The 26,803-nt window shown below is 41.9% G+C and overlaps 2 protein-coding genes across 6 annotated transcripts in view; one reads left to right on the top strand and one right to left on the bottom strand.

Moving 5' to 3' along the window:
* Positions 1-12,982, bottom strand: part of LOC118400393 (nck-associated protein 5-like) — a 109,314-nt gene extending 96,332 nt beyond the window's left edge. For all 5 annotated transcript variants that reach the window (XM_035797223.2, XM_035797221.2, XM_035797226.2 and 2 more), the window contains exon 1: positions 12,778-12,982. The gene's annotated coding sequence lies outside the window, so the exon portion shown is untranslated. The remainder of the gene's footprint in view (positions 1-12,777) is intronic.
* Positions 12,983-19,701: 6,719 nt separating this feature from the next.
* On the top strand, positions 19,702-24,406 carry LOC118400392 (ras-related protein Rab-5B-like). Its single transcript, XM_035797220.2, has 6 exons — positions 19,702-20,142; positions 21,090-21,262; positions 21,530-21,681; positions 22,032-22,154; positions 22,264-22,357; positions 22,727-24,406. The coding sequence occupies exons 2-6, from the start codon at positions 21,103-21,105 to the stop codon at positions 22,849-22,851; spliced, it is 654 nt and encodes a 217-aa protein (XP_035653113.1). The 5' UTR covers positions 19,702-20,142; positions 21,090-21,102; the 3' UTR covers positions 22,852-24,406.
* Positions 24,407-26,803: the final 2,397 nt, after the last annotated feature.

The raw sequence follows: 26,803 nt of genomic DNA, 5'->3' as shown, positions 1-26,803 counted from the left end.
GGAAAACGCTACCTGCCCCAATGCATAGTGCCAACTATAAAGTTTGGTGGAGGAGGAATAATGGTCTGAGGCTGTTTCATGGTTCAGGCACTATCGGCCTATATCGAATCTTCCATTCCTCTCAAATTTTAGAGAAGGCTGTTGCGCAGCAACTCACTGCTTTCCTGAAGATAAACAATGTATACGAAATGCTTCAGTCTGGTTTTAGACCCCATCATAGCACTGAGACGGCACTTGTGAAGGTGGTAAATTACATTTTAATGGCATCGGACCGAGGCTCTGCATCTGTCCTCGTGCTCCTAGACCTTAGTGCTGCTTTTGATACCATCGATCACCACATTCTTTTGGAGAGATTGGAAACCCAAATTGGTCTACACGGACATGTTCTGGCCTGGTTTAGATCTTATCTGTCGGAAAGATATCAGTTTGTCTCTGTGAATGGTTTGTCCTCTGACAAATCAACTGTAAATTTCGGTGTTCCTCAAGGTTCCGTTTTAGGACCACTATTGTTTTCACTATACATTTTACCTCTTGGGGATGTTATTCGAAAACATAATGTTAACTTACACTGCTATGCGGATGACACACAGCTGTACATTTCAATGAAACATGGTGAAGCCCCAAAATTGCCCTCGCTAGAAGCATGCGTTTCAGACATAAGGAAGTGGATGGCTGCAAACTTTCTACTATTAAACTCGGACAAAACAGAGATGCTTGTTCTAGGTCCCAAGAAACAAAGAGATCTTCTGTTGAATCTGACAATTAATCTTAATGGTTGTACAGTCGTCTCAAATAAAACTGTGAAGGACCTCGGCCACAGTGTCTCCTGTCCCCTCCTGTCTCAGCCTCCAGTATTTATGCTGCAGTAGTTTGTGTCGGGGGGCTAGGGTCAGTTTGTTATATCAGGAGTACTTCTCCTGTCCTATTCGGTGTCCTGTGTGAATCTAAGTGTGCGTTCTCTAATTCTCTCCTTCTTTCTCTCTCTCGGAGGACCTGAGCCCTAGGACCATGCCCCAGGACTACCTGACATGATGACTCCTTGCTGTCCCCAGTCCACCTGGCCATGCTGCTGCTCCAGTTTCAACTGTTCTGCCTTACTATTATTCGACCATGCTGGTCATTTATGAACATTTGAACATCTTGGCCATGTTCTGTTATAATCTCCACCCGGCACAGCCAGAAGAGGACTGGCCACCCCACATAGCCTGGTTCCTCTCTAGGTTTCTTCCTAGGTTTTGGCCATTCTAGGGAGTTCCTAGCCACCGTGCTTCTACACCTTCATTGCTTGCTGTTTGGGGTTTTAGGCTGGGTTTCTGTATAGCACTTTGAGATATCAGCTGATGTACGAAGGGCTATATAAATAAATTTGATTTGATTTGATTTAGTTCCAGTGAAGGGAAATCTTAACGCTACAGCATACAATTACATTCTAATCAATTATGTGCTTCCAACTTTGTGGAAACAGTTTGGGGAAGGCTCTTTCCTGTTACAACATGACAATGCCCCTGTGCACAAAGCGAGGTCCATACAAAAATGGTTTGTCGAGATCGGTGTGGAAGAACTTGACTTGTCTACACAGCCCTGACCTCAACCCCGTCAAACACCTTCGGGAAGAACTGGAACGCAGACTGCAAGCCAGGCCTAATCACCCAACATCAGTGCTTGACCTCACGAATGCTTGTTGCTAAATGGAAGTCCCCACAATGTTCCAACATCTAGTGGAAAACCTTCCCAGAAGAGTGGAGGCCTGTTATAGCAGCAAAGGACGGATCAACTCCATATTAATTGTCATGATTTTGGAATGAGATGTTCGGCGAGCAGGTGTCCACATACACTACATGACAAAGTATTCCCATCAATTAATAGGCTAAAAGGCATTATTTCGCAATGGGATTTTCTTCTCCTGGACAATTGGCTGGCACCAAATTTTATTTAAAAATTGGCTTTTCTATTTTAATCTGATAAAAGACAGCTATTACCAGCTAACGGAAACCCTGGTTGAGTTACTGTAACTACATGACTAGAAGGATTACTTTTGGACATTGTAATTCCTCTCTACGCCCTCTCGTTGAACTAATGAAACCAAGACGTAAATCACTCTTAGCGACTCTAAAAGTGTCTATGAAATGTAGTTGCACGCCAACTCAGGGGAAAAAAGTATAACTTAGTTAATCAGCGGCACAAATATCAAAGTAAATACATTTATGAACTTCTTATATCAATATAGGTATAATGTATGCAAGCACAAGATCACCAATTGAGTTACTCCGCTTTTGATCAAATAGAGAAAGGACTACACCAATCCAACTAAATGTAAAGTGGAAATAGTCTTCTACATGCTGGAATGTTGAATAAAATTACATTTGTACTTACTGTACCATCATCTTAATACCATCTCCACAGAGGAGCTCTGCAGACTGACCATCAGGTTCTTGGTCACCTCAATGACCAAGGCCCTTCTCTCCCGATTGCGCAGTTTGGCCGGGTGGCCAGCTCTAGCAACAGTATTGGTGATTCCAAACTTCTTCCATTGAAGAATGATAGGCCACTGTGTTCTTGGGGACCTATGATGCAGAAATTGTTTGGTATCCTTCTCCAGATCTGTGCTTCTACACAATCCTGTCTCAGAGCTCTACGGACAATTCCTCCGACCTCAAGGCCTGTTGTTGTTGTTGCTGTGACATGCACTGCCAACTGTGGGACCTTGTATAGACAGGTGTGTGTCTTGGTGGACTCAAATCCAGTTGGAGAAACAATGGAAACAGGATGCACCTGAACTCCATTGAGTCTCATAGCAAAAGGTCTGAATACTTAAGTAAAATGTGACAGTTTATTTTAATACATTTGCAAAACTTTCTACAAATTCTGTTTTCACTTTCTCATTACACAGAATACCCCATATATTGAGTTCTTTTTAAAATCCATTTTAGAATAAAGCTGTAGCAAAAAAGTGAAGGGGTATGAATACTTCCCAAATGCACTGTATATACAGGGGGTACCAGTACCGAGCCAATGTGTAATTGTAATTGATGTAATTGATACATGTAGGTAGGGGTAAAGTGACTATGCATAGTCAATACAAATAGTCAGGGTGGCCATTTGTTAATTGTTCAGCAGTCTTATGGCTTGGGGATAGAAACTGTTAAGGAGCCTTTGGACTTGGTACGCCAGTACCGCTTGCCATGCGGTAGCAGAGAGAACAGTCTAGGACTTGGGTGACTGGAGTCTGACAATTTTTTAGGCTTTCCTCCGACACCACCTAGAATAGAGGTCCTGGGTGGCAGGAAGCTTGGCCCCAGTGATGTACTGGGCCGCACGCACAATCCTCTTTTTGAGGATCTGGGGACCCATGCCAAATCTTTTCAGTCTCCTGAGGGGGAATAGGCATTGTCGTACCCTCTTCACGACTGCCTTGGTGTGTTTGTACCATGATAGTTTGTTGGTGACGTGGACACCAAGGAACTTGAAGCTCTCAACCCACTCCACTACAGCCCTGTCGATGAGAATGGGAGGGGGTAATTCGGCCCTCCTTTTCCTGTAGTCCATGATCAGCTCCTCTGTCTTGCTCACGTTGAGGGACAGATTGCGGTCCTGGCACCACACTGCCAGGTCTCGGACCTCCTCCCTATAGGCTGTCTCATCATTGTTAGTGATCAGATCTACCACCATTGTGTCGTCAGCAAACTTAATGTGTTGGAGTCGTGCTTGGCTATGCAATCATGAATGAACAGGGAGTACAGGAGGTGACTAAGCACACACCCCGAAGGGCCCCAGTGTTGAGGATCAGTGTGGCAGATGTGTTGCCTACCCTTTACACCTGGAGGGTGGCCTGTCAGGAAGTCCATGATCCAGTTGCAGAGGGAGGTGTTTAGTCCCAGGGCCCTTAGCGTAGAGATGAGCTTAGTGGGCACAATGGTGTTGAACGCTGAGCTGTAGTCAATTACCAGCATTCTGTTGGGGCGGGAATGCGAATTGGAGTGGGTCTAGAGTTTCCGGGTATTGGTGTTGATGTGAACCATGACCAGCGTTTCAAAGCACTTCATGAGTGCTACGGGACGGTAGTCATTTAGGAAGGTTATCTTTGTGTTCTTGGGCACAGGGACTATGGGTGTCTGCTTGAAACATGTATGTATTAGACTGTCAGGGAGATTTCTAAAATGTCAGTGAAGACACTTGCCAGTTGGTCCAAGCATGCTTTGAGTACTCGTCCTGGTAATTATTTGTCTGGCCCCACGGCCTTGTGAAGGTTGACCTGTTTAAAAAGGTCTTGCTCACGTCGGCTACAGAGAGCGTGATCACAGTCGTCTGGACCAGCTGGTGCTCTCATGCATGCTTCAGTGTTGCTCGAAACAAGCGTAAAAAAGGCATTTCGCCCATCTGGTAGGCTTGCCAATTTGTAAGTCGCTCTGGATAAGAGCGTCTGCTAAATGACTTAAATGTAAATGTTGCGTCTCTGGGCAGCACATGGCTGGGTCTCCCTTTGTAGTCCAATAGTTTGCAAGCCCTGCCACATCCGATGAGCATCAGAACCGGTGTAGTCTTGTGTTGACGCTTTGCCTGTTTGATGGTTTGTCAGAGGGCATATAGCAGGAGTTCTTATGAGCATCCGGATTAGAGTCCTATTCCTTGAAAGCGGCAGCACCAGCCTTTAGCTCGGTGCAGATGTTGCCTGTATAATCCATGGATTCTGGTTGGGATATGTACGTACGGTCCCTCTGGGGACGACATTGTCGATGTACTCATTGATGACGCCAGTGACTGAGGTGGTTTGATGTCATCGGATGGGGCCACAGTGTCTCCTGACCCCTCCGGTCTCAGCCTCCAGTATTTATGCTGCAGTAGTTTGTGTCGGGGTACTTCTCCAGTCCTATCCGGTGTCCTGTGTGAATTTAAGTATGCTCTGTCTAATTCTCGCGCTCTCTGAGGACCTGAGCCCTAGGACCATGCCTCAGGACTACCTGACATGATGACTCCTTGCGGTCCCCAGTCCACCTGGCCGTGCTGCTGCTCCAGTTTCAACTGTTCTTCCTGTGATTATTATTTGACCATGCTGGTCATTTATGAACATTTGAACATCTTGGCCATGTTCTGTTATAATCTCCACCCGGCACAGCCAGAAGAGGACTGGCCACCCCACATAGCCTGGTTCCTGGTTCCTCTCTAGGTTTTGGCCTTTCTAGGGAGTTTTTCCTAGCCACCGTGCTTCTACACCTGCATTGCTTGCTGTTTGGGGTTTTAGGCTGGGTTTCTGTACAGCACTTTGAGATATCAGCTGATGTACGAAGGGCTATATAAATACATTTGATTTGGTTTACTTCTCAATACAAATTGGATGAATCCCAGACCATATTCCAGTCTGTAATAGCAAAACAGTCCGGTAGTGTAGCATCCACGTCATCTGACACTTCCGTATTGAGTGAGTCTGACACTTTCTGCTTTAGTTTACCATATTACGGTTTTAATGGGGCGGCAGCGTAGCCTGGTGGTTAGAGCGTTGGACTAGTAACCGGAAGGTTGCGAGTTCAAACCCCCGAGCTGACAAGGTACAAATCTGTCGTTCTGCCCCTGAACAGGCAGTTAACAGACTGTTCCCAGGCCGTCATTGAAAATAAGAATATGTTAACTGACTTGCCTGGTTAAATAAAGGTAAAATTAAATAAAAAAATGAATGTCCCGTTAGTAGGATAGTCTTAAACGGAGCTCATCCAGTTCATTCTCCAGTGATTGCACTTTGGCAAATAGAACGAATGGTAGAGGCGGGTTACCCACTCAACAATGAATTCTCACCAGGCACCTGGCTCTGCTCCCTCTGTATCACTGTAAGTTCTTCGTGCGAATGACAGGGATTTGGGCCTGACCCGGGTCCAACAGTATATTCTTCGTGTAAGACTCATTGAAAAAAAAAAGTTGCCGGCAAAAAAATGCAATTGTGTTCGTTGTCCGTAGATTATACCTGCCCATACCATAATCCCACCGCCACCATGGGGTACTCTGTTCACAATGTTGACATCATCAAACCACTCGCCCACAAGACGCCATCCACTTGGTCTGCAGTTGTGAGGCCGGTTGGAAGTACTGCCAAATTGTCTTAACCTCTTCAGTCTACCCTCTACTTTTTCGAACATTCTGTTAAAAAAAAATCGCGCAACATTTCAGCGCCCTGCTACTCATGCCAGGAATATAGTATATGCATATGATTAGTATGTGTGGATAGAAAACACTCAGTCGTTTATAAAATGGGTTAAATCACGGCTGTGGCTTTAACATAACGTGCGTTTCATTGAAAAGTGCAGGAAAATCTGATCACTGAAAGTGGAAAAATATATCCATCTGCTGCTTCAACCCATTGTTATGGGTGAAAGACATTAAATATGGCTGAGGTTGCAGTACCTACAGCTTCCACACAATGTCAACAGTCTTGTAATTTGCCTAGGATTTGTTTCTTGGTCAAACGAACAAGAGACAGCCCATTTCTTCCGGTCTCCGACCGGATATTTTGGTTGAGAAATAGACGGACATTATTTCCAGACGGACAGCTAAAGAATATACTTCGCCTCGTGATCAATTTGATCGCTTATTAACGTTTAATAATACCTAAAGTTTTTTGAAATTACGTCATATAGGTATGCACGTCAGCTTTGACATCGGTTTTGCACATTGGTGTAAAACTAGACATCGGGCCGATGTTGGCATTTTTAGCAAATATCGATTGATTCTGATATGCTTTAGTGTACATAATTGCCATTTCCTGTTGCTGCAGAATTATTTTCCTGATGTAGCAAACTAGTTCAAATTAAGATTATACATATGTTTGATCTTCAAAATGTTGGTGATCATGTGTCCTTTTACATGGAAATGACCCTCTTAGAAAAAAAGGCTTCTGCAGCTGTCGCAATGAACTCTTTTGGATTCTCTGTAGAAATGAGACATATGGAATTGTGTTGTGTGACAAAACTGCATATTTTAGAGTGGCCTTTTATTGTCCCCTGCACAAGGTGCACCTGTGTAATGATCATGTTTAAAACCTCTTGATACCACCCATCCCGGATCTGGGAGCGTAATCATCGACTGACACTAATTAGCATAACGCAACGGACATAAATATTACTAGAAAATATTCCTATTCATGAAAATCACAAGTGAAATATATTGAAACACAGCTTAGCTTACCTTTTGTTAATCACCCTGTCATCTCAGATTTTCAAAATATGCTTTACAGCCAAAGCAAGACAAGCATTTGTGTAAGTTTATCGATAGCCTAGCATAGCATTATGTTCAGCTAGCAGCAGGAAACTTGATCACGAAAATCAGAAAAGCAATCCATTTAAATAGTTTACATTTGATGAGCTTCGGATGTTTTCACTCACGAGACTCCCAGTTAGATAGCAAATGTTCCTTTTTTCCAAAAATATAATTCTTGTAGGCGAAATAGCTCCGTTTGTTCTTCACGCTTGGCTGAGAAATTGACCGGAAATTGCGGTCACGACAACGCCGAAATTAGCTCCATAATGTCGACAGAAACATGGCAAACGTTGTTTATAATCAATCCTCAAGGTCTTTTTCAAATATCTATTCTTTAATATATCCACCGGGACAATTGGTTTTTCAGTAGGAGCGAAAGGAAAATGTATTTACCTCTATTTTACGCGAGAATCACTCAGAGCCATCAGGTGACCACTTACACAATGTAGCCACTTACGGGTATTCTTCAGCATAAAGGCGTAAAACTATGTCACAATGCTGTAGACACCTTGGGGAATACGTAGAAAAAGTCATCTGGTTGATAGCTCATTCACTGCTCAATAGGGACGCATCGGAACGCAGAGCTTTCAAAACATGAGTCACTTCCGGATTGGATTTTTCTCAGGCTTTCGCCTGCAATATCAGTTCTGTTATACTCAGACAATATTTTTACAGTTTTGGAAACTTTAGAGTGTTTTATATCCTAAGCTGTCAATTATATGCATATTCTAGCATCTTGTCCTGAAAATACTGCCCCCTAGTCACAACAGGTTTTAATCAGCTTCTTGATATGCCACACCTGTCAGGTGTAACCCAAAAGGATCTACCTGGAACCAAAAGGGGTTATTCAAAGGGTAATCCTATGGGGACAACCAAAGAACCCTTTTTGGTTATAGATAGAACCTTTTTCTATACTGAACAAAAATATAAACGCAACAATTCCAAAGATTTTACTGAATTGCATTTCAGATAAGTCAGTCAGTCAATTTAAATAAATTAACTAGGCCCTAATCTATGGATTTCACATGACTGGGAATACAGATCTTTTTTTTTTAAGTTAGGGGCGTGGATCAGAAAGCCAGCCAGTATCTGGTGTGACCACCATTTGCCTCATACAGCGTAACACATCGCATAGAGTTGATCAGACTGTTGATTGTGGCCTGTGGAATGTTGTCCCACTCAATGTCTGCGCAAAGTTGCTGAATATTGGCGAGAACTGGAACATGCTTTCGTACCCGTCGATCAAGAGGTTCCTAATCATGCTCAATGGGTGACATTTCCGGTGAGTATGCAGGACTTGGAAGAACTGGGCCATTTTCCATTTTCAGCTTTCAGGAATTGTGTACATCATCAGGATCTCCTTGCGACATGGGGCCGTGCTTTATCCTGAAACATGAGGGAACGGTGGCGGATGAATGGCACAATAATGGGCTTCAAGATCTCATCACAGCATCTGTGCATTCAAATTGCCATTGATAAAATGCAATTGTGTTCATTGACCATAGCTTATGCCTGCTTATGCCTGCCCATACCCCCACCATGGGCACTCCGTTCACAATGTTGACATCAGAAAACCGCTCGCCCACACTACGCCGTCTGCCTGGTGCAGTTGAAACCGGCCTTCATCCGTCAAGAGCACACTTCTCCAGCCTGCCAGTGGCCATAGAATAGAGGTCGACAGATTTAAAAATCGGTAATCTGCATTTTTGGACACCAATTATGGCCGTTTACATTGCACTCTACGAGGAGACTGCGTGGCAGGCCTGTAATGCAAGTGCAGCAAGGTGCCATGGTAAGGTGCTAGCTAGCATTAAACTTATCTTAACATAATCACTAGTTAACTACACATGGTTGAGGATATTACTATTTTTTCTAGCTTGTCCTGCGTTGCATATAATCGATGCGGTGTCTGTTAATTTATCATTGAATCACAGCCTACTTCGCCAAACGGGTGATTTAGCAAGCACATTTGCGGGGAAAAAAGCACTGGCTTTGCACCAATATGTACCTAACCATAAACATCAATGCCTTTCTTAAAATCAATACACAAGTATATATTTTTAAACCTGCATATTTAGTTAATATTGCCTGTTAACATTAATTTATTTTAACTAGGGTAATTGTGTCACTTCTCTTGCGGTCTGTGCAAGCAGAGTCAGGGAATATGCAGCAGTTTGGGCCTCCTGGCTCGTTGCAAACTGTGTGAAGACCATTTCTTCCTAACAAAGAACATAATTAATTTGCCAGAATTGTACATAATGACAAAACATTGAAGTTCCGTATTTCACTGAATGAATAAACGTTTTGTTTTCGAAATGACAGTTTTCGGATTTGACCATATTAATGACCTAAGGCTCGTATTTCTGTGTGTTATTATAATTAAGTCTATGATTTGATAGAGCAATCTGGCTGAGCGGTGGTAGGCAGCAGCAGGCTAGCATTCATTCAAACAGCACTTTCCTGCATTTGCCAGCAACTCCTCGCTGTGCTTCAAGCATTACACTGTTAATGACTTCAAGCCTATCAACTCCCAAGATTAGGCTGGCAATACCAAAGTACCTATTAGAACATCCAATAGTCAAAGGTATATGAAATACAAATGGTATAGAGAGAAATAGTCCTATAATAACTACCACCAGCTTTCATATGTTCTCATGTTCTGAGCAAGGAGCTTTTTTTTTTTTTTTTTTTTACTTTCTTCTCCAACACTGTTTTTGCATTATTTAAACCAAATTCAACATATTTCATTATTTATTTGAGACTAAATATATTTTATTTATATATTATATTAAGTTAACCTCTTGCTCCTACCTGACACGCAGGCGTCCCATCTGGAAATGCAAATGCGCTACGCTAAATGCTAATAGCACTCGTTAAAACTCAAACGTTCATTAAAATACACATGCAGGGTATTGAATTAAAGCTACACTCGTTGTGAATCCAGGCAACAAGTCAGATTTTTAAAATGCTTTTCGGCGAAAGCATGAGAAGCTATTATCTGATAGCATGTAACACCCCAAAAGACCCGCAGGGGACGTAAACAAAATAATTAGCAAAGTCGGCGCTACACAAAACGCACAAATAAAATATAAAACATTCATTACCTTTGACCATCTTCTTTGTTGGCACTACTAGATGTCCCATAAACATCACTATTGGGTCTTTTTTTCAATTAAATTGGTCCATATATAGCCTAGATATCGATCTATGAAGACTGTGTGATCAACGAAAAAAAATTGTGTTTTATAACGTAACGTCATTTTTTTTAATTAAGAAAGTTGACGATAAACTTTCACAAAACACTTCGAAATACTTTTGTAATGCAACTTTAGGTATTAGTAAACGTTAATAAGCGATCAAATTGATCACGAGGCGATGTATATTCTATAGCTGTACGTCTGGAAATAATGTCCGGGTAAATCGCAACCAAAATATCCTGTCGGAGACCGGAAGAACTGCGCTGCCTTGTGTCTGTTTGACCAAGTAACAAATCGTAGGCAAATGACAAGACTGTTGACATCGTGTGGAAGCTGTAGGTATTGCAACCTCGGCCCCATTTAATGTGGTTCACGTTTAACAATTGATTGAAGTGGCGCATGGATATATTTTCCCATTTTCAGTGATCAGATTTTCCTGCACTTTTCGATGAAACGCACGTTCTGTTATAGTCACAGCTGTGATTTACCAGTTTTATAAACGTCTGAGTGTTTTCTATCCACACATACTAATCATATGCATATACTATATTCCTGGCATGAGTAGCAGGGCACTGAAATGTTGCGATTTTTAACAGAATGTTCGAAAAAGTAGGGGGTAGGAGTAACAGGTTAAAATAAGTGTTCAGTATTGTTGTAATTGTCATTACTACAAATATATATAAAAATCTGCCGATTAATCACTTTCTGCTTTTTTTGGTCCTCCAATAATCGTTATCGGCGTTGAAAAATCATAAAATCGGTCGACCTCTACCATAGAAGGTGAGCATTTGCCCAATGAAGTCGGTTATGACGCCAAATTGCAGTCAGGTCAAGACCCTGGTGAAGACAAGAAGCACGCAGATGAGCTTCCCTGAGACGGTTTCTGACGTTTGTGCAGAAATTCTTCAGGTTGTCCAAACCCACAGTTTCATCAGCTGTCCGGGTGGCTGGTCTCAGATGATCCCGCAGGTGAAGAAGCCAGATGTAGAGGTCCTGAGCAGGCATGGTTACACCTGATCTGCGATTGAGAGGCAGGTTGGACGTACTGCTAAATTCTCTAAAATGACGGTGGGAGGCGGCTTATGGTAGAGAAATTAATACAAAATTATCTGACAACAGCTCCGGTGGACATTCCTGCATTCAGGATGTCAAGTGCACGCTCCCTAACTTGTCATCTGTGACATTGTGTGACAAAACCAAACATTTGTACTTTTTGTCCCCCACACAAGGTGCACCTGTGTAATGATCATGTCTTTTAATCATCTTCTTGATATTCCACACCTGTCAGGTGCATGGATTATCTTGGAAAAGGAGAAACGCTCACTAACAGGGATGTAAACAAACTTGTGAACAAAAATTTGAGAGAAATAAACTTTGAGCGTATTGGAACATTTCTGGGATCTTTTATTTCAGCTGATGAAACACGGGACCAACACTTCACATGTTGTATTGATATTTTTGTTCAGTGTAAGAATGTAGCTGTGTAAGTAAAGGCAGATACACTTGTAAAATGTGGCATGCCTTAGAGTACTAACCGTAGAGAATCAAGGCTGGTAGTTTGAGCAGATGTTGTGCCCTATATATTTTTATTTATTTAACTAGGCAAGTCAGTTAAGAACAAATTCTAATTTACAATGACGGCCTAGGAACAGTGGCTCAACTGCCTTGTTCAGGGGCAGAACGACAGATGTTTACCTTGTCAGCTCCGGATTCGATTTCTAGCAACCTTTCTGTTACTGGCCCAACGCTCTAACACCTAGACTAACAGCCACCCATGTAGTCCTTCATGTTATATAGCCTCAGAAAATGATCACGTTTGTATCATGTTCCAAAAATAAGAAGAAAAAAAAACAGCAAACGACTTATTACTAATGACAGCCAGTATCCTATCCATGCTGGCACTTACATGCACTTAGGCTATAGCAAATGCTACATGTTTAGGTATTGAATAGGTCTTTTGTTATTGAAACAAATATTAGGTGATGTCCAATACATAGCAAGATTTTAATTTGGTATAATATCGTGATGACCGTCTGGGCGCGATAATTAGTGTTCGCTGACTAACCGGTTTCATGCTCACGTTTAAATTAATGCAGCGACATGAACGTCACATATTAACAGTTAACGGTTCATTGTGTTTACATATTGCCACCGCGTACGACAGGCACCGCCAAGTACATGGGAGTATCGGTAGCCTACTACAAACCTGTTTGCACACCATTGTTTGCAACGTTCATTACATTAAATACCCAGTCTAAGGTTTGTCCCACGACCGTACTCGCAAGTATTTTTCTAAACAGCACATCGGTACACGGTGGTGAAAATAACATTCACTTACCTAGAAAAATGGTGCATAGGGAGAGACACGGACAGTAATGTAGAACCAACGTTAAATAGGGCACGTCTTAAAATTCATATTTAAGTCAAGAGAGAATCCGTATTGCTTATGAAATAAGCTGCATTCATTATTTTCCTCGGACGGAGCAAGCTTGAAAAAAGTCACTCTCCGAGATCTTTTCGCATTTGGAAGCCGTAGTCAGGAAATGTGATGTCATGGCATTATATTGCTCTCGCCTCCGAGTACCCGCGCTCTCATTGGGGCAGCCAATGTCCGCGTGGTCCTTATCTTATTTTGAAAACTAACCAAAACTAACCATCTTAGTCCATTAAAAAAAAAATGACAGTACATCCCGTTGCAATATTATGTTGTTATACTAAATTCATGACTACTATCCTATACTATATGTACACTCTATTACAGCCTACTAAAAAGAATACTAGCCTATACTATACTATTTTGTCCCCTTTGAGATGATATCCAAGTGGGGTAAATGCTAAGAAAGTCCTGTGCTCCAGTCATTGTGATTTATTTCTCACTATGTAATGATCTGTTTTACCAGGTAATTCCCTGTGTCTAACCTCCAGACATACACTACCGTTCAAAAGTTTTGGGTCACTCAGAAATGTCCTCATTAAAAAATATATTTTAAAAAGTCCATTAAAATGACAGCAAATTGATCAGAAATACAGTGTAGACATTGTTACTTTTGTAAATGACTATTGTAGCTGGAAACAGCAGATGTTTTATTTTTTAAATGGAATATCTACATATGCGTACAGAGGCCCATTATCAGCAACCATCACACCTGTGTTCCAATGGCATGTTGTGTTAGCTAATCCAAGTTTATCATTTTAAAAGGCTAATTGAACATTAGAAAACCAACTCCGGGATGCTGGCCTTCTAGGCAGAGTTGCAAAGAAAAAGCCATATCTCAGACTGGCCAATAAAAATAAAAGATTAAGATGGGCAAAAGAACAGACACTGGACAGAGGTACTCTGCCTAGAAGGCCAGCATCCTGGAGTCACCTCTTCACTGTTGACGTTGAGACTGGTGTTTTGCAGGTACTACTAGCTATGCTAACATAATTCCAAAAGGGTTTGTAATGATCAATTAGCTGTTTTAAAATGATAAACTTGGATTAGCTAACACAATGTGCCATTGGAACACAGGAGTGATAATGGGCCTCTGCACGCCTACGTAGATATTCCATAAAAAATCAGCCGTTTCCAGCAAAAATTGTCATTTACAACATTAACAATATCTACACTGTATTTTTTATCAATTTTATGTGATTTTAATAGACAGAAAATGTGCTTTTCTTTCAAAAACAAGGACATTTCTGAGTGACCCCAAATTTTTGAACATTGGTGTACTTTTGACAAATAGAAGTCTGTGGTTTGATCATTTGACCCTGTGCACATATAGAACTAAATTGGCACTGGAGAGGAAGGCAGATGTTTTATGTGTCCCCACCCGATTGTGTTTTTTTGTTTTTGTTTATTTGCGTTGTTTGTAACTTTTTTTAAAACTTATTTTGTACATAATGTTGCCGCTTCCGACTCTTATAACCGGAAATAATTTCTAGACCTCAGGACTGCGATTACTCACCACGGACTGGCAGAATCCTTTTTTTCCTTTCACGAGTCTGATGAGCATGACGCGAAGGATATACTGCTTTCTCGGGAACAGGCCCAGATCCCCATGATTTGCGCGAAGGGGAGGCAGCGATAAAGGGGCCGAAGGGCGGGCTGCCTTCTAAGAATTCATAGGCAATCGAATAAACCCCCACTTCCTTCCATTCTGCTACCAAACCTGCAATCTTTGGAGAATAATATCGATGACCTACGCGGAAGACTAAACTACCAACGGGACATTAAAAACTGTAATATCTTATGAATCACAGAGTTGTGGCTGAACGATGACACTATCAACATACAGCTGGCTGGTTAAACGCTGTACCGGCAGGATAGAACAGCGGCGTCTATTAAGACAAGGGGCAGCGGACTATGTATTTTTGTAAATAACAGCGGGTGCACGATATCTAAGGAAGTCTCAAGCTCTTGCTCGCCTGAGGTAGAGTGTCTCATGACACGCTGTAGACCACACTACCTACCTAGAGAGTTTTCATCTGTATTTTTCATAGCTGTTTACATACCTACATACCACCACAGTCAGAGCCTGGCACTAAGACAGCACTGAATGAGCTGTATTCCACCATAATCAAACAAGAAAATGCCCACCCAGAGGTGGCGCTCCTAGTAGCCGGGGACTTTAATGCAGGGAAACTTAAATCCATTTTACCACATTTCTATCAGCATGTTAAATGTGCAAACAGAGAAAAATTCTGGACCACCTTTCTCCACACACAGAGACGCATACAAAGCTCTCCCTCGCCCTCTATTTGGCAAATCTGACCATAATTCTATCCTACTGATTCCTGCTTACAAGCAAAAATCAAAGCAGGCGCACCAGGGACTAGATCAATAAAAAAGTGGTCAGATGAAGCAGATGCTAAGCTACAGAACTGTTTTGCTAGCACAGACTGGAATATATTCCGGAATTCCTCTGATGGCATTAAGGAGTACACCACATCAGTAATTGACTTCATCAATAAGTGCATCGATGACGTCGTCCCCACAGTGACAGTATGTACAAACCCCAACCAGAAGCCATAGATTACAGGCAGCATCCACACTGAGCTAAAGGCTAGAGCTACCGCTTTCAAGGAGCAGGACTCTAACCCGGAAGCTTATAAGAAATGTCGCTATGCCCTCCAACAAACCATCGAACTGGAAAAGCGTCAATACAGGACAAACATCGAATCGTACTACACTGGCTCTGACATCCGTTGGATGTGGCAGGGCTTGCAAACCATTAAAGACTACAAAGGGAAGCACAGCCGCGAGCTGCCCAGTGCCTACCAGATGAGCTAAACTACTTCTATGCTCGCTTCGAGGCAAATAAAACTGAAACATGCATGGGAGCACCAGCTGTTCCAGGAGACTGTGTGATCATGATCTCCGCATCCGACGTGAGTAAGACCTTTAAACAGGTCAACATTCACAAGGCCGCAGGGCCAGACGGATTACCAGGACAGGTGAAGAGGGCACAACAAAACCTATTCCCCCTCAGGAGACTGAAAAGATTTGGCATGGGTCCTCAGATCCTCAAAAGGTTCTAAAGCTGCACCATCAAGAGCATCCTGACTGGTCAAATCACTGCCTGGTATGGCAAGTGCTTGGCCTTTGACTGCAAGGCACTACAGAAGGTAGTGTGAACGGCCCAGTACATTACTGGGGCCAAGCTTCCTGACATCCAGGACCGCTATGCCAGGCGGTGTCAGAGAGAGGCCCTAAAAATGGTCAAAGACTCCAGCCACCCTCGTCATAGACTGTTCTCTCTGCTCCCGCACGGCAGGTGGTATCGAAGCACCAAGTCTAGGTCCAAGAGGCTTCGAAACAGCTTCTACCCCCAAGCCATAAGACTCCTGAACATCTAATCAAATGGCTACCCAGACTATTTGCATTGCCCCCCCTTCTTTTACACCACTGCTACTCTCAGTTGTTATCATCTATGCATAGTCACTTTAATAACTCTACCTACATGTACATACTACCTCAACTAACCGGTGTCCCTGCACATTGACTCTGTACCGGTACCCCCTTTTTTATATTGTCTCGCTATTGTTATTTTACTGCTGCTCTAAATTACTTGTTACTTGTATTTCTTATTCTTATCCGTATTTCTTTTAACTGCATTGTTGGTTAGGGGCTCGTAAGTAAGCATTTCACTGTAAGATCTACCTACACCTGTTGTATTCGGCGCATGTGACAAATAAAATTTGATTTGATGTAGATGCACAATTGTATATCATGTACCTTATGAACCTACTCAAGCCTCAAGGGAGTTTGCTACATCCCTTGACTGCTTTGAGAGAGTTAGAAATGGAGGAGATATAAGAGGTAGGATAAGGTTTTTATTATGGCTAGTCCAGTGGAGGCTGCTGAGGGGAGGACAGCTCATAATAATGTCTGGAATGGAGACAATGGAACGGCATCAAACACATCAAAGACGTGGTTTCCATGTGGTTGATATCACTCCATTGACTCCATTCCAGCCATTATTATGAGCCGTCCTCCCCTCAGCAGCCTCCACTGGGCTAGTTAGTCCCTAATGGCATCTTCCCCATACAATAACAGGACACACTTATTCCCATCCTGCATCCTTTCATCTCCAGAATAACCACTAATAAACATTACCCAGCATATGTGTCTAATCAACCTCAAGGGAATAAAAACAAGGGAAGTACATCAACTTCCCAGATACCGCTTACTTTCACAACAACTGTTAACAACAGGTCCAGCATGCATGGAATATGTCCTGAGTCTAAATGGTACAGTCCTGAGCTGTTTTTGTTAAGGCGACCTCATGTGACGTAAAAGAGAACAGGCTCCGACACACCAACATCACAGCAGACCTCAGTTCAAATATTATTTGAAATCTTTTAAAAGCTTTGAGCCTGCCTGGAGTGCCAGGTGAGCAGGGTTTTTACCTTTAATACTTTTCTATTGTTCCATTGCAACAGGCAAGATCAAATGAAGCACAGCTAAAATATTTGTTATTATTTCAAATATTATCAGTACCAAGGTTTGCAACACAGTAAGGCTGTGATGGACACAGTAGCAGTCTTTCACAGTATCCAATGTGAGTAGTGGTTGATGTTTATAATGGTGATTTCCATAAGTAGGACAGATGTCCCAAGGTTCCGTAAACAGGAAACAGATACACTGTATTCTGGCTTCCTCTCAGAGCGACAGGGTCAACACTTACCCCTGTCTGAGGCCTAAAAATACCTGACTTCAGGAAATTAGGACATTGTGCTACTACAGTGCATTACACTGTCCTGACATCATTGTACATGTTAATTTACAAATATGCTAGGTAGGCATCTGAAGTTAAATACCAAAGTTAAATGACAGTGGCCAGTTAAACAAAACCAAAGAAGGGTTTTGTTTACAGAAGATAGCCGTATTTGGTAAAAGACCAAGTCCATATTATGGCAAGAACAGCTGAAATAAGCAAAGAGAAACGACAGTACATCATCACTTTAAGGCATGAAGGTCAGTCAATATGGAACATTTCAAGTTTCTTCAAGTGCAGTTGTAAAAACCATCAAGCGCGATAATGACACTGGCTCTCATGAGGACCGCCACAGGAAAGGAAGACCCAGAGTTAGTTCTGCTGCAGAGGATAAGTTCATTAGAGTTACCAGCCTCAGAAATTGCAGCCCAAATAAATGCTTCACAGAGTTCAAGTAACAGACATCTCAACATCAACTGTTCAGAGGGGACTGTCTGAATCAGGCCTTCATGGTCAAATTGCTGCAAGAAAACACTAGTAAAGGACACCAATAAGAAGAAGAGACTTGCTTGGGCCAAGAAACACGAGCAATGGACATTAGATCGGTGGAAATTTGTCCTTAGGTATGGAGTCCAAATGTGAGATTTTTGGGGTTTGGTGTCTTTGTGAGACACGGTGTGGGTGAACGGATGATCTCTGCATCTGTATTTCCCACTGTAAAGCATGGAGGAGGAGATGTTATCGTGTGGGGGTGCTTGCTCCTGACACTGTCTGTGATTTATTTTGAATTCAAGGCACACATAACCAGCATGGCTACCACAGCATTCTGCAGCGATATGCCATCCAATCTGGTTTGGGCTTAGTGGGACTATCATTTGTTTTTCAACAGGACAATGACCCAACACACGTCCAGGCTGTGTAAGGGCTATTTTACCAAGAATGAGAGTGATGGAGTGCTGCATCAATTGACCTGGCCTCCACAGTCCCCCGACCTCAACCAAATGGACATGGTTTGGGATGAGTCGGACCGCAAAGTGAAGGAAGAGCAGCTAACAAGTGCTCAGCATATGTGGGAATTCCTTCAAGACTGCTGGAAAAGCATTCCAGGTGAAGCTGGTTGAGAAAATGCTAAGTGTGTGCAAAGCTGTTATCAAGACAAAGGGTGAAATATATTTAGATTTGTTTAACACTTTTTTAGTTACTACATGATTCCATGTGTTATTTAACAGTTTTGATGCCTTCACTATTATTCTACAATGTAGAAAATAGTAAAAAAGAAATAAAAAAATAAAAAAGAAAGTAGGTGTTCTAAAACATTTGACCAGTAGTGTACCCATTGATTCTTAAAGAATATCATTTCAAGATGCCTCATAAGCTTAGTTCTACTGTTGCAGGCCATCAGAACCCAAAATATAAACATTTTTACATTTACATAAACTTGTTAATTTGTTTGAAAACAATGTAAGTGTAAACCTACCCTGTAGAGAATCAAAACATGGTTAAAACTATAATTTAATATCATGGGGATGGTCTGCCCTTTTATCCATAGCTCTGCCCATGATTTGAGAGTGGTTACATTTCTCCAGTCCCAGCCGGCAGCTGTTTACCAGAACAGTGGTGGGGTGTCCACTTTGTAATTTGTTAAACCCATATTGCCCCTTTAATGCCTTTATGAGTTTATTACAACTGTCTTACCACATCATAAGAAACAAATTAAGGACTTAAATTTTTAGTTTCAACTGATGTCAAAAGACAAAAAGAAGCAATTATATTATATATTTTTTCTCCTCAGCTCTATTCTGCTCATATCTAGCCTATTCTATTCTTTGCTCAGCTCTATTCTGCTCATATCTAGCCTATTCTATTCTTTGCTCAGCTCTATTCTGCTCATATCTAGCCTATTCTATTCTTTGCTCAGCTCTATTCTGCTCATATCTAGCCTATTCTATTCTTTGCTCAGCTCTATTCTGCTCATATCTAGCCTATTCTATTCTTTGCTCAGCTCTATTCTGCTCATATCTAGCCTATTCTATTCTTTGCTCAGCTCTATTCTGCGTAGCTCTTCTATTTTATTATGCTCAGACGTAGTCCTATTCTGTTCTAGCGTTTTCGTTCACTATTAAGTGATGGCATTTTGAGAACTGTTTCAAAGGACAAACGTTTATGATGCGAATAAGAGTTTATAGATAGTTTATTATATTCTGCTCAGATCTATTCTATTGTAGAGCATTTTATCATTTTTGCCCACCAAAACCTTCACTGCCTCGACCATAGGAGTTTTGTGCTGGGGGTTTCATTTCAGAACACTACTCTGGAGGACGAGACTACTTTGCATCTCTTCCCCGAAAGTTTCTGTGGAGGAAGGATAGACTTTTACCAGTAGACAATTGGGTAAAAAACTGTCAATCTGTTACCGCCCCAAAACACCGGAATTACGAGATGGGACAACGCAGACTGTATCTCAACTAAAAAGACAAAGGATAAACAGCAACATTTGCCAGGTATAGTCGCAACGGAATTTAAAACAAACAAACAAACAAGTTATTTTGTGTGGAACGACGCTCTGATGTGACCACTTTGGGGCGCTGTCGACAGATTCCTTACGGACGGGGTCGTGTTGACTTGCGGTATATGACCTAGGGACAGGAACGGGGTTTACCACTAATGAGTGGACTGAAGAAGTGGGGGAGGGATTGATAACTTATTAAATGGTTATTAAATATGTATAGCATATAGGCTTTATGTCAATCAACCATCTGTAGGCCTATTCCTAGTAGGGAATAGTAAGTAACATGTTACATTGTTGCGGGGTAGCCAACCTGGACTCCGCGGCCGACGTGGGGCCTATAGTCAACGTAAATTAGTCTTTGAGGCGAGGGCAGGCGGAGGTACCTATAAGCCTAATGGTCAACTCAGTGTTGCAGAAAAAGATGAGAAGAGAAAGTCTGTTTTGAAAGTTATTGTCTGCTACATTTGCCACGTAATTATTGATGCTATTGAATTATTGTATTTTCACTCATTGTTCAGTTATAGGCTAACAAATAAGAGATGGTTTTATAAATCAGGTTTTAGTAAGTAGCCCAGACTTTTAATGCTTCCTAAATACTAGTGGCTATTCCCTAGATGAAAACTGATTACAGCAGCATGCAAACTAGAGTGTAGATATATTTTGATTTAATATGTGTTTCACGGGTGATTGTGTGACAGGTTGCCATTATGATAAAAGTCCAGATTCTGGGATACATCTGTTGTTTTTTTTTGTATTATTTGTCTTATCGATTTCAATTTTTCATCTGGCAGACGTGTTCCATTGTCCTTGAGAGCGGTACCCCCTCCCTCCCCCGCCGCACACTGCTCCTCTCTCCAGCTGTCACTTGAACCTCCTTTTCCTTCTGTCCCCCCACTCTCAACACCCCCACCCTCAATTTCCCCAACAACCCCCTCACAGATACACAGCCCCGATGGCAGGGCGCCCATCCCGACCCAGTGGCCAGCCCCAGTCCAGTAAGATGAGCCAGTTTAAATTGGTTCTACTGGGGGAGACATCAGTGGGGAAGTCGAGCCTGCTGCTGCAGTTTGTCAAAGGCCAGTACCAGGACTTCGGGGAGAGCACCATTGGGGGTAGAGTACCAACCATATACCAGAATACTCTCCTCTGTAGACCAATATGACTTCTTCAGGACATTTTTTTCAGACTTTTACATCTGGTCATCTGACCTCCTCCTTTCTGTTTGTCCATATGATAACATTTTCCACAGTGACTTTTTCACATTTTGCACACTTTTCCTCTATCGTTCTTTTCTTTCCTTTTCCTCAATCTACTTATCCGTTAACTCCTCTCACTACTATTTTGTAGGCTAAAGCATCTCCCATGTTCTCTTCTCTCAGCGGCCTTTCTGACTCAGATGGTGAGTGTGGACAGTGCCATGGTGAAGTTTGAGATCTGGGACACGGCTGGTCAGGAACGCTACCACAGCCTGGCACCTATGTACTACAGAGGAGCTCAGGCAGCCATAGTGGTCTATGACATTACCAACACAGTATGTACATCTTAGATGATAACATATCTCTCTCCTTTATCAAATGCTCCATCTCCCCCTTTATCTCGCTCTCGCTCTCATCCCCTCTCACAATCCTCCTGTCCAGCCCATCTCCTTCCTGCACAATGACTCCAATCTCTTCCTCTCACTTTTTCCACTCATATGTAGTGAAGTCTTTAATTAGCGTCAGTTAATTATTCTCGCCAGAAATTTCGCAATATCCTACATTTACACTATACCACATGGGCACAGGTTTGAGCCAGATGTTTGAGAAGGACATGCATTTCAGGCTAGTATATCTTCCCTGTTCCTTCTAGCCATATCTGATCTTTATTTTCTGCTCTGGATAGGAGACCTTTGTACGAGCCAAAGCCTGGGTGAGCGAGCTCCAGAAACAGGCCAGTACAAACATGGTGATAGCCTTAGCGGGCAACAAAGCCGATTGGTCTGCTAACAGAGCGGTGGAGTATACGGTAGGCTCCTGTGTGTATACCTCACACCCAAGATAGTGAGATAATGGCCAAATGCTTGTGCAGTGATGTGTGTGTGTAGCAGGTCTGTATGTCTGTTGTGTTTTTTCAGGATGGTCAGGGTTATGCTGCTGACAACAGTCTTCTCTTCATGGAGACCTCTGCCAAGACAGCCATGAATGTCAACAACCTCTTCCTGGCCATAGGTGAGTCACATCTGACACGCCATCATCCAAATTCATAGTGTTGAAATGGGCTGTTGGAGATGTCACTGACTTTCTTTCTCGAGGGCTTCCATATTTAATGTTATGTACTCGTTATCAGTCAAAACTAATCATAACACAATTCCTAACAGAGCATTTGTTTTTGCTATGGATAGTTTACTTTACCTTGACACATCTAAGGGATAATGTCCCTCTGTATCCACAAGAGGGTGATAAAACCTCGCTGTACACCCAAATATGAGCAGCGGTCTCCTTGTGTATACCATTGCCATTTCAACTATAAGCAACAGATACTATAATTGTTCTAAGTGGTATACAGTACCATGATTTGTTGTCTCTCTTTTTTTCTAGCCAAGAAACTGCCCAAGAGTGAGCCATTGGGTGGAGTAGCTGGCAGTGCTGGGGTTCGAGGAGGACCTCCAGTGGACCTCAGACAGCCTACCCAGACCAGCCCTGCCCAGTGCTGTGGAAACTGAGGAAGGATGGGGGAGAAGAGAAGCAAGCTCACATCTGAGGGAGGAGGGAAGTTTAAAGAGATTTTCCAGAGAAAAGACAGGAGTGTAAAAGAGAGAAGTGTAGCATGCAAATGAGTTAAAGGAATGATAAGGGACAAATACACTGAGTGTACAAAACATTAGGAACTCCTTCCTAATATTGAGTTGCACCCAAGCTATGTCATGGAAAGAGCAGGTGTTCTTAATATTTTGTATACTCAGTGTATGTAGATCAATGGGAGAAAAACACACACTACAATAAGATTAACTTCTCTTAAAGTTATCACTTCCCTACATGTTTTTGTCAACTCGGCACTACTGGACAGCCAGATAAAATACACTTACTGTATGGTCTGTACCTTTCCACATTTTCGTGGGTTTATTTGATATTATGAAAATAAATTAAATGATGTTGATATACAGACTGCGTTGTCCCACCTCGGTGTTTACACTCAGCAGTTATCCCAGTAGGCTAGAAACTAAGGCCAATTGAACACGTGGTGTGGGGTTATGAAGTTCTTGGCAAATGCTGCCAATCTGAGGACACAAACAGGAAGTGACATCACATTGGTCTTTCAGGCAGTGCGGTCACACTAGGCCAAAGCGATTAAAAGAGGCGGAGGCCAAATGTCTGTTTGCACAAAGCACAGATCATTTCTGAGAACACATGGTCAAATGAACATGGTCAAAGCTCCCAGCAGTCCCTCTTATGACTGCATATCAAATTGCTTTTATCCATGTTCATTTGCCTCTCAATCTTAGTTGGACATTTATATTATCAGCTCTGCTGTACAGTTTCTGAGCCTCTCACCAGTACTATGTTGTCCCTAAAAGAGGAAGTGACATCAAATGTAAAAAAAAAACTTTTTTTTACCAGATCTCCTTTACTAATAAATGTGCAATACTAAGGTGTACTCAGCTGGCCTGTACTATAGGAACGTTTTCTATGTTGAAGTTTGAAATAGAATGTATAGAACCATGTACAGTACAGGTAACCCTAATGTTACAGACTGTTCACCAGTGATGGTTGAACAAAACTATTGGCCAATTGCATAGAGATGGTGATAAAAACAGTGGAACTAAGACAATGAGAAGATCATTTCTTGTGGTTTGACAAAATCAATGTCCTTTATCCGATTTGCCTCTTTTGTTTCTGTCCTGTTTTAATTATGACGCATTGCCCACTGCAAATATTACTGTGTTATAGTTTCGTAGAATTCCCTGGCTGTGTATTGTTTTATAAACACAAAGTATATATTTGTCTAATGGTGTTCCAATATACCATCATAAAAGGCACTATATGCCCACTGGATCTCATTTCAAGTCTTGTATTATCAAGCTTTTTATAACAATGTGCATTGCCCATGTATGCATATCCTATATCGCAGTCTCAATGTCTTGTTTTAAAGTGTTTACAAATAAGTGCCTTTCTTTTTTATCTGTAATTGTTTGTTGGTCTATTCATGTGCAGTTTGATAATACATCATTGATGTGATAAGATAACATGTTGTAAGATTAAATATTTTATACACCTGCACATTTCTCTATTTCTCCTTTAAAATAATCAAATTCATTCTAAAAATACATACAATTTCTTATTAGATAACTATTTGGTGAAAACATGATGATAAAGCATAAGCATTACCTCTCAGGAAGGAATATAGCTGTTTTTTTGTGAAACATTTATTTGTGCCATTTTAGAGCATGTCATATGATTTTTATGAATTTTTATTGAACCTTTATTTAACTAGGCAAGTCAGTTAAGAACAAATTCTTATTTTCAATGACAGCCTAGGAACAGTGAGTTAGTTAACTGCCTTGTTCAAAGGCAGAACGACAGATTTTTACCTTGTCAGCTTCGGGATTCGATCTCGGCAACCTAGTAGTTAGCAGTAAATCCAGTAAATCCTGTTTGCAAGTGCAAACCACAAAACTAGTTGTGCAAACCTACTGCAGCATGCTTCTGCTAATGTATCACACAATTTGTGCCAAGTATAGAAATAAGTTTGTATTAAAGATACAGCTAGCACTGCGATGCAGTGCCTTAGACCACTGCGCCACCCGGGAGGCCTTCAACTGTATCTTTTCTGAGCCTCTCACCCAGACTCTGGGTTCGAGCCCAGGCTCTGTCGCAGCCAGCCGCAACCGGGAGCTCCATGGGGCGACGCACAATTGGCCTAGCGTCATCCGGGTTAGAGAGGGTTTGGCCGGTAGGGATATTCTTGTCTCATAGCGATGAGACAAGACAGTAACTACTAAAAATTGGATACTACGAAATTGGGGAGAAAAAAGGGGGGTAAAAATGTATTTAAAAAAAGAAAAAAAGAAACAGTTGAAGTCGGAAGTTTACATACACTTAGGTTGGAGTCATTAAAACTTGTTTTTCAACCACTACACAAATTTCTATAGTTTTGGCAAGTCGGTTAGAACATCTACTTTGTGCATGACACAAGTCATTTTTCCAGCAATTGTTTACAGACAGATTATTTCACTTATATTTCACTGTATCACAATTCCAGTGGGTCAGAAGTTTACATACTCTAAGTTGACTGTGCCTTTAAACAGCTTAAAAATGCCAGAAAATTATGTCATGGCTTTAGAAGCTTCTGATAGACTGATTGACATCATTCGAGTCAATTGGAGGTGTACCTGTGGATGTATTTCAAGGCCTACCTTCAAACTCAGTGCCTCTTTGCTTGACATCATGGGAAAATCAAAAGAAATCAGCCAAAACCTCAGAAAAAACATTATAGACCTCCACAAGTCTGGTTCATTCTTGGGAGGAATTTCCAAATGCCTGAAGGTACCACATTCATCTGTACAAACAATAGTACACAAGTATAAACACCATGGGACTACGCAGCCGTCACACCGCTCGGGAAGTAGACGCGTTCTGTCTCCTTGAGATGAACGTACTTTGGTGCGAAATGTGCAAATCAATCCCAGAACAACAGCAAAGGACCTTGTGAAGATGCTGGAGGAAACCGGTACAAAAGTATCTATATCCACAGTAAAACGAGTCCTATATCGACATAACCTGAAAGGCCGCTCAGCAAGGAAGAAGCCACTACTCCAAAACTGCCATAAAAAAGCCAGACTACGGTTTGCAACTGCACAGGGGGACAAAGATCGCACTTTTTGGAGAGATGTCCTCTGGTCTGATGAAACAAAAATAAAACTGTTTGGCCATAATGACCATCGTTATGTTTGGAGGAAAAAGGCGGAGGCTTGCAGAACACAATTCTAACTGTGAAGCACGGGGGTGGCAGAATCATGTTGTGAGGGTGCTTTGCTGCAGGCGGGACTGGTGCACTTCACAAAATAGATGGCATCATGAGCCAGGAAAATTATGTGGATATATTGAAGCAACATCTCGAGACAACAGTCAGGACGTGAAAGCTTGGTCGCAAATGGGTCTTCCAAATGGACAGTGACCCCAAGCATACTTCCAAAGTTGTGGCAAAATGGCTTAAAGACAACAAAGTCAAGGTATTGGAGTGGCTATCACAAAGTCCTGACCTCAATCCTATAGAAATTTTGTGGGCAGAACTGAAAAAGTGTGTGGGAGCAAGGAGGCCTACAAACCTGACTCAGTTACACCAGCTCTGTCAAGAGGAATGGGGCAAAATTCACCCAACTTATTGTAGGAAGGTTGTGGAAGGCTACCCGAAACATTTGACCCAAGTTAAACAATTTATAGGCAATGCTACCAAATACTAATTGAGTGTATGTAAACTTCTGACCCACTGGGAATATGATGAAATAATTAAAAGCTGAAATAAATCATTCTCTACTATTATTCTGGCATTTCACATTCAAGAAATAAAGTGGTGGTCCTAACTGACCTAAGACACAGAATTTTTACGAGGATTAAATCTCAGGAATTGTGAAAAACGGAGTTTAAACGTATTTGGCTAAGGTCTATGTAAACTTC

Source organism: Oncorhynchus keta, chromosome 21 (assembly GCF_023373465.1).
Source record: "Oncorhynchus keta strain PuntledgeMale-10-30-2019 chromosome 21, Oket_V2, whole genome shotgun sequence".
Classification (NCBI taxonomy): Eukaryota; Metazoa; Chordata; class Actinopteri; order Salmoniformes; family Salmonidae; genus Oncorhynchus; species Oncorhynchus keta.
The sequence above is the reverse complement of the archived record's forward strand: the minus strand, read 5'-3'. Positions and strand labels throughout refer to the sequence as shown.